General features: G+C 39.7%; 1 protein-coding gene across 2 annotated transcripts in view; it reads left to right on the forward strand.

The window, feature by feature from the left end:
- The window catches only part of LOC140476560 (vam6/Vps39-like protein), a 104,290-nt gene that overhangs the window by 12,696 nt on the left and 74,110 nt on the right, over nt 1–17,484 (forward strand). Inside the window, exons 4-6 of one of the 2 annotated variants that reach the window (XM_072569356.1) lie at nt 1,471–1,513; nt 14,364–14,458; nt 16,198–16,296. In XM_072569356.1, the coding sequence (XP_072425457.1) occupies nt 1,471–1,513; nt 14,364–14,458; nt 16,198–16,296 (237 nt within the window). The remainder of the gene's footprint in view (nt 1–1,470; nt 1,514–14,363; nt 14,459–16,197; nt 16,297–17,484) is intronic. The other variant, XM_072569357.1, reaches the window with a different exon arrangement.

Below are 17,484 nucleotides of genomic sequence, written 5' to 3' on the forward strand. Positions count from 1 at the left end.
ATGGCATAGACAGAGAACACGGGGGCTAACACCTTCAACATATTGTCTAGCTCACACCAGTTGTTATAGTTAAGCTGAGAATGCAACTTTTAAAAAAAGGTTTTGTCATTTATACATGAAAGAAGTGAAACTATCATGGTATTCGAACAGATGAAAGACTCAACAGAAAATCAAGGTATTTTTCAAAGTATAATTTCAGTTACATCACACTGTACATTTTTGCTATAAATTCTGTGCTTACAATTGTGTCCTCCACAACCACCTGATGAAGGAGCAATGCTCCAAAAGCTAGTGTGCTTCCAATTAAACCTGTTGGACTATAAACTGGTGTTTGTGTGTGTGTGTTTGTGTGTGTGTGTTTGTGTGTGTGTGTTTGTGTGTGTGTGTTTGTGTGTGTGTGTTTGTGTGTGTGTGTTTGTGTGTGTGTGTTTGTGTGTGTGTGTTTGTGTGTGTGTGTTTGTGTGTGTGTGTTTGTGTGTGTGTGTTTGTGTGTGTGTGTTTGTGTGTGTGTGTTTGTGTGTGTGTGTTTATGTGTGTGTGTTTGTGTATTTGGAGTTTTAAGGAGTATAGGTTGAGTTGCATAATTGTAGATTTATAATCGTTTCTCTGCCATTTGTTAAAAGTTATCTGTTTACTATAAACAGTTTATTTCTTTTAAAGAGACAATCTATCAGTTGAATTTGTCCAGGATTGCAGTCACTCTGACAAATTTGTTGCCTTGTTGGTTTAGTAGAGTGTTTACATGTTTCTGACAACTTGTGGAATAGTGGGAATCAATTATTGGTGCTTACTTCACAGTTTAGTCATAACAATAGTAAGGTTAATGGTTATGCTAATAACTTAAATACACACTCAGTCCATTTCCTGTCTCATTGTATGGAAGACCTTGTCACATTAGCTATAGTGGTACTTGGGGTGAATGAAAAGTGAAGCTTGGAAAAGCACAGTAGGTCGAGCAGCATCAGAAGAGAAGGGGAGTCGACGTTTCAGGTCAGAACCTTTCATCAGGACTGATGAAGATTCTGAACTAAAAATATGACTCCCCTTCTCTGCTGCTTGACTTGCTGTGCTTTTTTCAGCTCTACTCTGTATCCATTCTGGCTCTCCAGCATCTGCACTCCTCACTTTCTCCTATACTTGTACTTGCCCTGGCTGCGCGTCCAATTCTTCTTTTGACATTTTTATAAAGGGCTTGCAATTGGGGAAGAGTTCTTCTTAAGTTACAAACGATTTTGATTTACATTGCCTTACATTATGATATGCGAGTTCTTTCCATCAATTTGTGTTGGCAATTTTGCCAATTGTGCTCTTTTCACATGCTACAATGTACGGGTCTCCTTTTTTAATTGAACTTTTAATTAATTAAGAATGCTAAATGTGAGAGCCAAGCTGAGTCCTGTGATTAAGCATGACTGATGTGTAATTTAGTTATATTGTTCCAACCTGAAATTTTTTAATCTTTTTTTTCAGTTATATGTTGTATCCCAATTTAAAATACTGATATCTCTCCTGGGTAAGTTAAATTGAACTGTTGATGTTTAGTCCATATGAACACAGGAATTATTTTCTACACCAGTGCAATAATTTTAGAAAATGTAGCTTATTTATGTTGCCAGTTAATTATAATACTCTCAAAATTAAGTGAGTAGTTGCTGTTAAGATGTAGCGACTAAATTCAATTGTTTTGCAAGTAGTGGGCATTAACTCAGAATTCAATTGAGCTCCTATGAAAATAGTCTAGAACTGTGGGTGTTGTGTTAAGAGATGCAGGGTTGTAATGTGCAATCTTGGGAAGATATAAATGTAAAGATGAACTCCAGTTGAATGCATCAACTGGTTTTCCAGAGTAAACGTCACCTTCTGTACAAGTTCATTGCATCATTGATTGATTTATTCAGGTTTTCCGATACATTTAGCCATTTTGTTGATATTATTTTCTTAAAGCAGTCTTTGTTTTTTAAAAAACATTTTGCAGTGTTGTCCCTGTTGTTTTGTTTCAAAGTGTCAGATGGCATAGAACAATGAGCCACAAGAAAGTAAAAATTAAATCTGCTTCAGAATAAGATTTTATTTCTCTCTTGCCACTCCCCAACGCTCAAAGATTGCTCTCCCCAGATCATACTCTGCTTCTGTTGTTGTTCGTTAAGAGTTAAGATTCTGGGTAATCCAAGATGGAGGACGGGAAGTATTTCTGGCTGTAACAGGCTGTTCCTTTTTTGTTGAGGTGTTTTAGGTATTGGAGGTGATCTCCTCAAATTCCAGGAGCAGCAATTACTGTTTTGTGTGCTGTTGCATTGTTTTGGAACTTTGGAGAAAAAAAAGTTAAAATAACAGCACTTTTAAAAGGGAGAGGAACAGACAAAGGAAGCACATGGTGAGGTCAGTGCAGGAGAGAGAGAGAAAGAAACTGACACCACAGTGAACCTGCACAGTTACTGCCTTTGCTGTTTGAATTCACGTATCGCTGGCAATCAGAGTGCCTCTGGGAAAATAAACAGTGAAATTCACATCTGATCTTGGAGAAACTTGTTTGGGCGAGGTAACAGAACAGAAACAGAAGTGAATATTTAAGTGTGGCCTTACAGTAAATCTGCAGTAGTGAGTAAAGTGGGTTCTTTCTAGATACGTCTCTTGATTAAACTTAAAATATAAGCCATAACTATTCATTTAACCTGGAGCAGTGTAGACGAATAAGACAGGTATAATTTTCTGGGTCTGTAGATTGTGAAGGAGTAAAAATGGCTTTCAGTAGAGTCATATGCTCCTCTTGTCGGATGTGAGAGTTTAGGGAGAGTTTACGGGTTAATGAGGATTATATCTGCAATAAATGCAAATCCTGTCAGATCGAATGGATCAGTTGGGGGGACAGTTAGAGGCAATGAGGAACTTACAAGAGCAAGGCGATGTGATGGATGGCAGTTTTAGGAAGAGGGAAAAGTCACAGATGCAATCACATAAATGGGTTTACTCCAGAAAAGGTAAGAAAGGTAGGCAGTTAGTAAGGAGTCTTCTGCGGCTATCCCCATTTCAAACAAGTATACTGTTTTGGAAAATGTAGGGGTGACGGATTTTCAGGGGAACATAGCACGAAACAGCCAAGTTTCTGCTATTGAGACTAGGTGTAATGCAATGAGGGGTACGTTGGGTTCCAAGAGATTGATTGTGTTAGGAGACTGTCTAGGCCGAGGTACAGACATAGGTTTCTGTGGCCAGCAGAGAAAAATCAGAATGGTGTGTTGCTTCTCTGGGGCCAGGATCAAGGATGTCTCAGAGGGTGCAGAATGTTCTCAAGGGGGAGCGGGGCCAGCCGGAGGTCCTTGTGCACATTGGAACCAATGATATAGGAAGGGAAAAGGTTGAGATTCTGAAGGGACATTGCAGAGAATTAGGCAGGAATTTAAAAAGGAGGTCCTCGAGAGTAGAAGTATCTGATTTACTCCCAGGGCTACGAGTTAATGAGGGCAGGAATAGGAGGATAGGGCAGATTAATGCATGGCTGAGGAGCTAGTGTATGGGAGAAGGATTCACGCTTTTGGATCATTGGAATCTCTTTTTGGGCAGAAGTGACCTGTATAAGAGGGATGGATTGCACCTAAATTGGAAGGGGACTAATATGCAGGCAGGGAAATTTCCTCGAGCTACTCAGGAGGATTTAAACTAGTAAAGTGAGGGATGGAACCCAGGGAGATAGTGAGGAAAGAGGTCAATCTGAGACTGGTACAGTTGAGAACAGAAACGAGTCACAGTCAGGGCAGCATGGGACAAGGTAGGAGTAATAAATTAAACTGCATTTATTTCAATGCAAGGGGCCTAACAGGGAAAGTGGATGAACTCAGGGCATGGTTAGGAACGTGGTACTGGGATATCATAGCAGTTACAGAAACATGGCTCCGAGATGGATAGGACTCGCAGCTTAATGTTCCAGGATACAAATGCTACAGGAAGATTAGGAAGGTACGCAAGTGAGGAGGGGAAGTGGCGTTTTTGATAAGGGATAGCATTACAGCTGTAGTTAGGGAGGATATTCCCAGAAATACATCCAGGGAAATTATTTGGGTGGAACTGAGAAATAAGAAAGGGATGATCACCTTATTGGGATTTTATTATAGACCCTGTAATAGTTAGAGGGAAGTTGAGAAACAAACTTGTAAGAAGATCTCTGTTATCTGTAATAAGAATGTGGTTATGGAAGGGGATTTTAACTTTCCAAAATAGACTGGGACTGCCATAGTGTTAAAGGTTTAGATGGAGATGAATTTGTTAAGCGTGTACAAGACAATTTTCTGATTCAGTATGTGGATGTACCTACTGGAGAGGGTGCAAAACTTGACCTACTCTTGGGAAATAAGGCAGGGCAGGTCGAGGTGTTAGTGGGGGAGCACTTTGGGGCCAGCGACCATAATTCTATTAGATTTAAAATAGTGATGGAAAATGATAGACCAGATCCAGAAGTTGAAGTTCTGAATTGGAGAAAGGCCAATTTTGACGGTATTAGGCAAGAACTTTCAAAAGCTGATTGGGGACAGATGTTCGCAGGTAAAGGTACGGCTGGAAAGTGGGAAGCCTTTAGAAATGAGGTAACGAGAGTCCAGAGAAAGTATATTCCTGTTAGGGTGAATGGAAAAGCTGGTAGGTATGGGGAATGCTGGATGACTAACGAAATTGAGGTTTGGTTGAGGGAAAGAAGGAAGCACAAGATAGATCGAGTGAATCCTTAGAAGAGTATAAAGGTTGTAGGATTATACTTGAGGGAAATCAGGAGGGCAAAAAGGGGACATGAGATAGCTTTAGCAACTAGCATTAAGGCGAATCCAAAAGGTTTTTACAAATACATCAAGGACAAAAGAGTAACTAGGGAGAGAATAGGGCCCCTCAAAGATTAACAAGGCAGCCTTTGTGTGGGGCTGCAGAAAATGGGGCAGATACTGAATGAGTATTTTGCATCTATATTTACTGTAGAAAAGGACATTGAAGATATAGAATGTAGGGAATTAGATGGTGCCGTCTTGCAAAATGTCCAGATTACAAAGGAGGAAGTACTGGATGTATTGAAATGCATAAAAGTGGAAAAATCCCCAGGACCTGATCTGGTGTACCCTAGAACTCTCTGGGAGGCTAGAGAAGTGATTGCTGGCCTCTTGCTAAGATATTTGTATTATCGACAGTCACAGGTGAGGAGCCGGAAGACTGGAGGTTGGCTAATGTGGTGCCACTGTTTAAGAAAGGTGGTAAGGACAAGCCAGGGAACTATAGACCAGTGAGCGTGATGGTAGTGGGCAAGTGTTGGAGGGAATCCTGAGGGACAGGATATCCATGTATTTGGAAAGGCAAGGACTGATTAGGGATAGTCAACATGGCTTTATGCGTGGAAAATCATGTCTCACAAACTTGATTGACGTTTTTTGAAGAAGCAACAACGTGTATCGATGAGGGCAGAGTGGTCGATGTGATCAATATGGACTTCAGTAAGTCGTTTGACAAGGTTCCCCATGGGAGACTGGTTAGCAAGGTTAGATCTCATAGAATACAGGGAGAACTCTCCATTTGGATACAGAACTGGCTCAAAGTTAGAAGACAGAGGGTGATGGTGGAGGGTTGTTTTTCAGACTGGAGGCCTGTGATCAGTAGAGTGCCACAAGGATCAGTGCTGGGTCCACTTCTTTTCGTCATTTTATGTAAATGATTTGGATGTAAGCATAAGAGCTATAGTTAGTAAGTTTGCAAATGACACCAAAATTGGAAGGGTAGCGGACAGCGAAGAAGGTACCTCAGGTTACAACAGGACCTTGATCAGATGGGCCAGTAAACTGAGGGGCAGTTGGAGTTTAATTTGGATAAATGTGGGGTGCTGTTGAAGTGGAGTTTTGAAAAGGCCCAGGGAATCCCTTTTGGACTCAGACCTTTAAAGCCTCTCTCTTGGTTCATCCTGAATATTGTACTCTTTGGAAGTATGGAATAAAAACCTCTTACAGACAGTTTACTTTAATTCTAGTCATTCCCTTTATTCACTAATAGCATCACTGTTGCAACATAACACTGATATCTATAAGCTAAACTAACTAGGTTCTAATAACCTTGGAGAGTAGGGTACCAGCTCTTCAAGTGCCCCAGCAGGCTACTCCAATCTGCTGATTGAAAGTGACTTATTTTATACAAATGTTTGCAAAATCTTTGCATGTTCTTATTATCATCATAAAGTCCCAAAATGCAATTAAATTCAATCCATAGCAGATCAGCTCTAAGAGTTAATTTTTTCTGGCTTCAATAGTCTCAGCACTAAAATGGTGTCTCGCTCTCGCTCGATCTCTAGTGTCCTGTTGAACTCTCATGTCAGGGTCTTGTAACAGCAAAGATGTTTTTCCCTCTGTGTGTCTGTCCCGCTTGCAAGGGGTAATGAGAAGCCATTATAATTGACAGGATCTGACTGTTAATTACAAGGCTTTTGATAGCACTGTGTTTTGTTTCAGGGTCAGAATCAAACACTTGTCATTAATTTCACAAAGGAATGGATGTGAATGTTATCACTTGGTGTCCTTTTCTCACACATTCATTGATGCTAAGGCAAATGTTCTGAATTGCCTTATAGCATCGTGTTATCACTTGGTGAGCCCAGATGTCCCTATCTTCTGCATTCCTTGGGTTACCCCCTTTTTCTGAGTCTTCCTGCCTGTCTATTTTCTAGTGCAGTACATGTATTCTGTAATTCAGCATTACATTTTGGTCTAAATGTTTAAAGACAAATTTTAAGGCGATAGGCTTTCTCAATTCTGCATTTTGGGAGAGCAAATCTTAACACTTAATTGTAAGGTCTGAGGGAGTGTTGCTGAACAAAGAGACCTTGGAGTGCAGGTATAGCTCCTTGAGAGTGGAGTCGCAGGTAGCTATAATAATGAAGAAGGCATTTGGTATGCTTTCCTTTATTGGTCAGAGTATTGAGTACAGGAGTTGGGAGGTCATGTTGCAACTGTACAGGACATTGGTTCGGCCACTTTTGGAATATTGCATGCAATTCTGGTCTACATCATATCGGAAGGATGTTGTGAAACTTGAAAGGGTTCAGGAAAGAATAACCAAGATAATGCCAAAATTGAAGGATTTGAGCTATAAGGAGAGGCTGAATAGGCTGGGGCTATTTTCCCTGGAGCTGAGGGGTGACCTTTATAGAGGTTTATAATATCATGAGGGGTATAGATAGGATAAATAGGCAAAGTCTTTTCCCTGGGGTGTGGGGAGTCCAGAACTAGAGGGCATAGGTTTAGGGTGAGAGGGGAAAGATATAAAAGAGACCTAAGGGGCAACCTTTTCTTGCAGAGGGTGGTATGTGTATGGAATGAGCTGCCAGAGGAAGTGGTGAAGGCTAGTACATTTGGAACATTTAAGAAAAATTTGGATGGGTATATGAATAGGAAGGGTGTGGAGGGATATGGGTCGGCTGCTGACAGGTGGGACTAGATTGGGTTGGGTTGGGTTGGTCGGCATGGACTGGCTGGACCGAAGGGTCTGTTTCCACGCTGTATATCCCTGATACTATGACTCTAAATGTGATAGCCAAAATTTGGAAACAGGCCTGCAGCAAGAGAAGTCTAAGGAAGAAGCTGTTATGGCTTCCACTGAGATGAAAAGCAGAAAAAAACTGAAGACCTTGAGTTTAAATCAAAATGACATGGTAAGATGTAAAAGCAAGGTCTATCATAATTAAGATTCTGTACATCACTTTTACCGTGGAATGTAACAGTTTAATTTAAAATCTCTTAAATTATCTTATCCTATCTTAAAAAGATGATAAAAAGATAAAGAACAGTTTGAGCCAGCATCAATAAAAGTATGCCATTCAGACTGCTTATAGGAACCCGAGATAGCATTCGTAACAGAAATCTAGCAAAGAGGAAGTGAACTTTATGCATCAAACTTTGCATTCATTACAGTATCTATTGAACAGCAGTATCTAGCAATGTTAAAAATTGTGTTAGTTTGAATAGCTAGCTACTTGCGTGTTTTTTGGTATGAAAGGCTATTTGTTTTGTGTATTCTGGAAAAATATGTTGTTTTGCTTAGCAGGATGCGGATGCATTAGCTTACCCAATTATCGGTTGCATTTTAGCCTTCGAAACACATGCAATAAGTGATTGTTTCTAAAACCATTTGTATTGCCTTTTTATGTAATAAAATGCCCAATGTGCTTTACGGTTACATTGCAAAATAAAGCATCGTTCGATACCAAATTGGGAGAAATTAAATCAGATGATCAAAAACTTGGTCAAAACTTAGGTTATGAATATTTTTAAAAATTGAAGTGAAGTGGAAAGGAATAGGGAGATAATTTTTAGGATTTTAATTAACTCGTCTAATTTATTCAACTCCGGTCATGATCATCATTTTGACGTATCATGCTCCACGTCACAGAGCTTCAGGAAGGCTCCACAAAAAGCATGCCACACTTACACACGCGCACAGACAGACAGAGATGCATGCATACAAATGTGTACACACCTCATCCATTTATAGTATATTCTTTCATGGGATGTGGGCATTACTGGGTAACATCATAGGATCCCTACAGTGTGAAAACAGTCAATTTGGCTCAACAAATCAACACCGACCCTCAGAGTATTCCACCCGGACCTATTCCCCTACCTTGTTACTCTACATTTCCCCTGACGAATCCCCATAACCCACACATCCCTAATGGGCAATTTAGCATGGCCAATTCACCTAACCTGCGCATGTGGGAGGAAACTGGAGCGCCTGGAAGAAACCCACGTAGACACAAGGAGAATGTACAAACTTCACGGAGAGCTGCCTGAGACTGAAATCGAACCCAGATCCCTGACGCTGAGAGGCAGCAGTGCTAGCCATTGAGCCTATCGGAAAGATGTTGTGAAACTTGAAAGGGATCAGAAAAGATTTGCAAGAATGTTGCCAAGGTTGGGGGTTTTGAGCTATATGGAGAGGCTGAACAGGCTGGGGTTGTTTTCCCTGGAGCGTCGGAGGTTGAGGGGTGACCTTGCAGAGTTTTATGAAATCAGGCGGGGCGTGGATAGGATAAACAAGCAAAGTCTTTTCCCCAGGGTTGGGGAGTCCAGAATTAGAGGGCATAGGTTTAGGGTGAGAGGGGAAAGATTTAAGAGACCCAAGGGGCAAAATTTTCACTGAGAAGGTGGTGCGGGTATGGAATGAGCACCAGAGCAAGTGGTGGAGGCTCGTACAATTGCAACATTTAAAAGGCATTTGGATAGGTATATGAATAGGAAGGGTTTGGAGGGATATCAGCCTAGTGCTGGCAGGTGGGATATCTGGTCGGCGTGGACGGGTTGGACCGAAGAGTCTGTTTCCATGCTGTACATCTCTATGACTCTTATGACTAGTACCTTTCTAGTAACAAAAACAAAAATAGCTTAATCAGCAAAAAAAAACAAGTGTTCTGAACGAGGGTCACTAGATCCAAAACAATAACTTGACCTTCTTTCCACACACAGTGCCAGACCTGCTGAGCTTTTCCAGCAATGTTTGCTCTTTGCATCTGACTTCTAGCATCTACAATCCTTTTGTTTTTATTTAAAACTATTATTGTAAATCTGATCTGAATGCTGCTCAAGAGCTTTACAACCTTCCTTCCTCCCCGCCTATTCTTGCCATTTCCGATCTAAACCACTCCTCCAAACTGTTCACCACCTCTCCATTTCACAGCTTCCTTCACTGTACAACCCACTTCCCACCTCTGTTACTTTTTGATCTTTGCGCTCGCCACTTCTCACCAATCTACATTGTCTTCTCCCTCTTTCTCTCCCATTTGCAGCTTCTCTCACTGACTTCCTCCTTCTCATCAGGCCTCTTCTGGGCCTCATTCCAGTAAATGCTTAGGACAGGGTGCAAGAAAGTTGTGGTTAAGAGGTGACAAGCAGCAGGATCAGGACAGGGAATAAATAAGGGAAGTTGAGGAGGTAGCAATGAGTAGGAGGTAAGTAGAATGAGTTAGTAAATTTTAAGAATTCTTAGTAACTTAAAAGTTAGTATATTAGAGTTAGAGCAATTTTAGACGAGTTGGTTCAGTGCTGCTAGTAGGTTTTTAATATGAAAAGTAACAGGCCTGGAATGTGATCCACCATTATTGCATCTTTTCTTCTGGGAATGTCTCTTTTTTTTTTGGCATATTTTCATTAGCAAGTTAATTTATGAATAAGCAAAACCAAGAACTGGACTGCTGGTAATCTGAAAGAAAACCGAAGTCGCTGAAGACACTCAGCGGGTCTGGCACCATCTGTGATTCTGCTTGCTCTTCCGTGTTTCAGGTTCTGTGATCCTCCTTCAAACCTGATGAGTTTCTTCAGTAACTTGTTTTTGTTAATTTAGGAATACATTAGGAGAAGTAAACAGTAGTTGCTGTATCCCCCAATCTTGATAATTAATGTCAAAATGTCAATAATCAAATTTTGCCTTGTAATTGCATACTTTAATTATTTTTTCATGTATGAATCAAGTTCACCAGTTTAATTCATTACAATGAATGAATTTAATCTCTGTAACATATAATAAAGTAAAATGCCATCACTTAGAACCAAATCAAATGATCTATTTGGATTTGTACAGAATGTTAAATTTTCTTTCCTCTAATACATTTAGCTGTTTTTTAAAACAGGTCTAGCATTCTAGATGAGCTGAAAATGTGTTGCTGGAAAAGTGCAGCAGGTCAGGCAGCATCCAAGGAGCAGGAGAATCGACGTTTTGGGCATGAGCCCTTCGTCAGGACCTTCTGGACCCTGAAGAAGGGCTCATGCCCGAAACGTCGATTCTCCTGTTCCTTGGATGCTGCCTGACCTGCTGCGCTTTTCCAGCAACACATTTTCAGCTCTGATCTCCAGCATCTGCAGTCCTCACTTTCTCCTAGCATTCTAGATGAGCCACTTCTTGGCATATATTGCAGCTTTAGCCTGCCTTTTGGCCTAAGTAAGCAATTGTGTTGACAGCTTTTTATAAACGACCTGGATGAGGGCGTAGAAGGATGGGTTAGTAAATTTGAGGATGACGCTCAGGTCGGTAGATTTGTGGACAGTGACGAAGGATGTTGTACCTCTGCAGAGGGGCATAGGTAAGCTGCAGAGCTGGGCTGAGAGGTGGAAAATGGAGTTTAGTGCAGAAAAGTGTGAGGTGATTCGCTTTGGAAAGAGCGACAGGAATGCAGATTACTGGGATGATGGTAAGGTTCTTGGTAGTGTGGATGAGCAGAGAGATCTGTGTCCATATACATCCCTGAAAGTTGCCACCTAGGTTGATAAGGTTGTTGAGAAGGCGTATGGTGTGTTAGCTTTTATTTGTGGAGGAATTGACTTTCAGAACCATGAGGCCATGCTGCAGCTGTATAAAACTCTAGTGCGGCCACATGTGGAGTATTGTGTGTAGTTCTGGTCACTGCATTAGAGGAAGGATGTGGAAGCTTTGGAAAGGGTTCAAAGGAGATTTACTAGGATGTTGCCAGGTATGGAGGGAAGGTCTTGCAAGGAAAGGCTGAGAAACTTAAGGCTGTTCTCGTTGGAGAGAAGAAAGTTGAGAGGTGACTTATTTGAGACATTTAAGATAATCATAGTTAGGGTGGACAGTGAGAGCCTTTTCCAGGGATGGTGATGGAGGTGGGGTAGCTTTCAATTGAGAAATGATCAATATAGGTCAAATGTCAAAGGAAGTTTCTTTACTCAAAAAAGTAGGGGCGTGGAATGCATTGCCTGCAGCAGTAGTAGACTCGCCAAATTTAAGGGCGTTTAAATGGTCATTGAATAGACACATGGACGAAAATGAAATAGTTTAGGTTAGGTGGGCTTCAGACTGGTTTTGGCACAACATTGAGGGCAGAACAGCCTGAACTGTGCTGTTATGTTCTGTGTTCTAGGTTTATGTGGGAAATGTAGAAGACCTGTTTAAACTTGCGAATGGATGGAGCCAGGTAGATAGAAGCCAATAGAAGTTAACCATTTCAGAAACCTCGTCAGAGTGTTGTAATTTTTTGCATCAAACTGTTCAGAGATGTTATGGCGCAACTCTGAAGCAGGTGGAAATTGGACCCAGGAGTCCTGTCTCAGAGTTAAGGCACTACTACTGCACCACAAGAGCCCCCATTTCAGTGTTGTATGATGTGGGATTCTCACTCGGGGTTCATGTTTGAAGTAGAAATTGCAGTGACATTTAAGATTGGAAAGCGCAGTGTCGGAAAATGGGTAGAAGAAAGAGGTATGAGATTAGGGTGAGCAAATGTGATTAGAGCTATTTACTTGTGAAGAGTGTAAGTAGTAGTGGAATTTTATTGGCCTGGATGGTTTGTCTAGTAGAGTGTGGCTGTGCCTCCTTCAATATGTCAAGCATTGTTCATACTTGTTTAAGATCCTCATATTAGGTTTGCTTTCAAAATAAAATGTCATCATTTTAACATTCAGAATAAACCCCAGTTAATCTCTGGTGTGATCAGTAGTTTCTAAATGGCACCCCACCATAATGCATTGGAAACCTCAGGAGTTTGGATACAAAGTCATTGAATTCTTAACCTTGTATTCTTGAAAATAATAATCTCAGTACAGTAATAGAAGGCAGTCTTGAAATTTTACAGGTTTTTTTACTCCTTCCTAGAAATATTGAGTCCTCCTTCCGAGAAACATTGACTCCTTATTGAGTCAGGTAGACTTTGGGCATTGGTTAGAATCAAAACCTGGATGCATTGGCAAGCTTTATGACAAATGGGAATCATTGTGCATAACCTCTGACCTCCATTCATTCCTTCATTGCCAAGTTTCCACATATGCATACCATCAGTCAGGGTCATTATCTTGTGATCAAGAATAGGACCTTTTTTTTTAATTTTAACCATCTACAGTAGGTAAAGTTAATTGTTGCACTCCAATTGCCATTCGAACTAATTCAAATTGGAACTTGGGCTTATATGAAAAATGTGATTTAGTTCACTCTTCCTTCCTCTGATCATGCGACAGCAGTTGAGGAATTGCTATAAACCAACCTCATTGCGACTAATACAAATCTGATGACAGGAAATGTACCATTCTCAATAATAGAATCATATTGTGCTATGACTCGGTGGAAGTGTTCCATCACTGATCTTAAAAAGAAAAAAAAAATTAGCCCTGTTATGACCAGTAGATTTCCCCCATTTCCCTCAACAAAGTCTAGGATGGATTCAGTTTTTTAAGTGTATTTTAAAGCAGTCCTTAATACAAGTCCTAAGTGTGTATATGCTAATAAATAGCATATTGAATCATCCTTGTGATTTTGTTTTATTGAGCATTTGATTAACTGTTCTGACCTGTTGCAAATTAATATTTCATAAGTTGTGTATACTGTATTTTTCTTTTTAACTTAGTTGTTATTCTCTGGTATTCAGTTTGATGACATTTACAGAAAAACCTCAATTATCAGAAGGACATGGGTGAGCAGTATTTCATTCGGATAATCAAATACTGAGCATTGGGACCTTGCAATCATGTTCGGATAATCTGTAATTCAGATAATTGTATGCCAGATAATCGAAGTTCCTCTGTACTCTGTAAGATAATGCAGTAAAACCTAACATTGGCTTCTCTATTATAAGAGTTTGTACAAAGGTTCAAAATCAGTCGTTCTGGAAGCTTGCATGAAGGTTCAAGAGAAGATAAGTTAGGACGTAAAGTCTGATAAATCAATATATGTTTTTTTTTCCCGGAGGTAGAGGGTGAACAAGTTTAAGCTTCTGGGAATTACTTGAGGTTAGTAGGTGCTCTGGTGATGTGAATTTCATAACCCTGTAGTATTTTGCTGTATGTAGTGAAGTATACAAGTTTTGTCATGTTTGTATTTTAAACGATGGAAAATATCCAGTCCATTAGTTGTGGTTGAGAGCGGTGCTAGGTGGCACTGCTTACAAGTTTGATGTCATCTTTTTAGGCGATTGAAGAAAGACTTTTTTTAATCTTAAGTTGTGCAACTTTGGAACGCTACACCTCAGAAAATGGTGAATTATGAGGTTATTAAATGTTTTTAAGGCAGAGGTAGATGGTGTCCTGTTAGATAAGGAAATCAAAGGTTAATGAGATTAAATGTATTTGTGGAGTTCTGGACGCAAACATGCCAACCATAATTTTTTTTTGTAAAGTAGGTTTAGGCCAGAATTCACATGTTTGTGTAGTAGCAAGTTTTTGATAGTCCAAACTGGAGTGAGCACCTTCAGCATCAACATTAGTTAAAGTAGTTAAGAGAGCATCATGCAAACCTGACATGTTGGTTTCAGTGACGTTTTCCCACAAGATGCAGGTAGCACGCTAGAACACTTATATGTCAATAGAAAAGTGTGTTTTTCTTTATTAAGTTCTAATATTTTCTTTCTCTTATAGAAAATAATATCTATGTTCATGACTTACTTACGTTCCAACAAATTACTGTGGTTACCAAGGCCAAAAGTGCCAGTCTGTTTTCGTGTGACTTAAAGGTAAGAGGCAAGATGTACAAAATAGTAGTATTACTTACGCTTTGCAGGAATATGGGATATCTCCCAAATTTAAAATAGAAATCAAAAGGAAGTGATGCTGCTGTCATAATTTGTGTTTTTCTTCTGTTGGGCTTCATCAATAAAGTAGAGAGAGCATGTGAGAAAATAAAGATGCATGTGTCATTGTTGGTAATGCTGTTTCTTTAATGCTCCTAAGTAGTTCCATAGGCTTTCTTTCCTTTAAAAATAGAGAAATTCTCTTCCCCCACCACTTTTGGAAAAATGAACCACATTCTTATTCTGAAGCTTTTGCTGGTGGTTGATATACATTTGCACAATACAGGCAACCTTGTAGCATTGGTAAGTGCTTTATATTTGAGTCCAGACAGTGACTAGGGGAGATCAGAAAATAAAGCAATTGTACTAACTGCTGTCTTCACACATGCATTTTCCAGAAATATCCCAAGATACTTTTCCATTCCTTTTTAAAATACAGCATACCACAAACAACTATTGCAGACTGAGACCACTAATCAAAGTCAGGTTGGCACAGCTTCATGCTTGCTACACGAGGCAGTGTTTTTATTTGCTATTGTAATCTGGAATGCAGGTTCAGAATTTAATTTTATGTATCGACATGAATAATAATTTTTAACATGGACTCTGTTATTTGGGAACAACCCAGCATAAACTAACTTGTATTTTAAAAATTCAAGGAAAGGCCTGTAAGATGTCTATACTTTGAAATTCATTTGTATTCTGGGCATCTTGCCTCGTCAAAACATTTTATTTTATATTTCTTCTATGCAACCTCTCCTGTTTTTGTTTTAGTTCTGTCTTTTTTGTTTTCCTTAAATATTCCTGCTTTGTTTTCCTGACATGAAAAGATAAATTGCTGTCAGTGTTGAGATGGTTGCAAAACTGGTTTATAGGGATTCCAGGAAGCTGTACTGCTGTTCTTACTTACTCAACATTTTTCATTCATCTTTTAGCCTTTTCTTTTAAAAAAAACCCAAGTGCTGCCTTCCATCTACAAAACTGACTGGCAGATTTCTAGTTTTTTTTAATGTCTTTTCAATTGGATATAAACATTTTGGCAAAGTTGGTATTTGTTATTTATTCCTAATTGCACTTGAGCTGCTCCTGACATGTTCTCTTGCACTTCTCAGTGCTGATATGGGACTTGGTGTATTCACAGCCTGAGTATTAGTGAATTTCACAGCTGAGAAAAATTCAGAGAACAGAACTTTCGTTTTGTCATTAAAACTTATTTTCTAATACACAATTAAGTTTAAACATGCATATCACCAATGTCAGAGTTATTGCCCATTTTCTCAGCCAGAAATCCCATTACAAATCTGGCTTCTTCTGACTGAGTTGCATGGCTCAGCCACTCCATTGTCTTAACAGCCATTGGAAGAACCCTGAACGAAAGTTTGATCTTTGGACTTCAAGATGTATTTTCTATCTTCTGATTGTACGTGAGGAAGATCTGATTGCAGTGATCATTATGCAGTCACTTGTTAGAATAATGAAAAATAAAGTTGTTGTAGATTCAATAGAAATAAAAGTCAGTTTGTGAACGCTATTTGATGTACAAATCAACACAAATCCAGGAGTTACAAATAATATTCCATATTAGCAAGTTGTCAATTATATATTTTCAGATGTTTCAACCAAAGGAAATTGGACTGACTGGGATTTCTTGGATCAATTGTTAATGTATTCTGTGTTTTTAGCGATCTGACAGTGATGAGCTGATTCTCAATATGTGTGTAGCTGTGAAGAAGAAACTTCAACTCTACTACTGGCGGGACCGAGAGTTTCACGAAACGCAGGTGAGTCATTCTCAACTAGAGATCTCCATGAAAATATTATAAAACCAAGAGCCTGTATCCAGAATCCATGATCTCCTGAAGATTAAATGGAAGTGCAGAATTCGTATCTTGCTCCATCTTCTTTATGATGTAAAGTGACTAGACTTTGAGAATTTTCTGATTTCATTCAACTACCATTGACCAGCTAATTTATCTTTGTGATAATGAATGTGGAAGAGATATCAAGAACACCAGCTCCCCTGCTCTTCTTCACAGCAGTTCAATGGATCTTTTAAATCCACCAGGCAGATTGAGCTTCTGTTTAACGCCTGATTAGAAGGATGATAGTGCAATCCAAATAAACAACAGTATGAATCGGGGAAAGAGCAGACCATTTTTGAATCTGCTTCATCATTCAATAATGGCATGACTGATGTGAACATATTCTGCTTACCTCTTTGCTTCACAAGAGAATATCTGCCTCTACTTTAAAAATATTCACCCCTTTTGTGGTAGAGAGTTCCAAAGTCTATGAGCCTCTGAGAAAATTTTTTCTTTGTCCTAAATGGGTGGCACTTTTTATTTTTAAGGAGGAAGCTTCCTTTTCACCCTCAAGATCAGTTAGGTTTCAATCAAGGGAGTTCTTATTCTTCTAAGTTTTGTGAGGAAAGCTTAAAACAACCCACCCATTGCAGGAATAATCCCATAACTCGCCAGTGCCTACCCACCATCTACAGAGCACCAAGGCAGAATGAGTGTGGTTTTCAGGGTGAGTGCGGATCCAAAACACACATTATTGACACAATCCAGGAAAAATCTGTTTAATTAGCACTCCGTCCACCAGCTTCAGTGTTCATTTGCTTTCCCACTGACGCTCAGTGGCAGCAATGTACACCATGACCAAGATGTGCTGCAGTAACTAACAAAGTTCATGTGTTTACACCTTCCAATACCACCATCTTTACCATCCAGAAGGTAGCAGATGTTTGAGACAATGACCATTTGCAAATTCCCCTCCTCGTAAAGCATCATCCTGTTACAACTATGACTGGCAAAATGCGCTAATATCAAGCGCCACTACTCCACTGGTTATGTCATTAGTATAAATGTGTTGACTCCATTGCCAAAATGGCCAATTGCTTCTTTCTTGTACTGCTGTCCGCAATAACCGACTTCTACCAAGCTTCTTTAATGAACTTAAAATAATTG

Source organism: Chiloscyllium punctatum, chromosome 4 (assembly GCF_047496795.1).
Source record: "Chiloscyllium punctatum isolate Juve2018m chromosome 4, sChiPun1.3, whole genome shotgun sequence".
In the NCBI taxonomy this organism is placed as follows: Eukaryota; Metazoa; Chordata; class Chondrichthyes; order Orectolobiformes; family Hemiscylliidae; genus Chiloscyllium; species Chiloscyllium punctatum.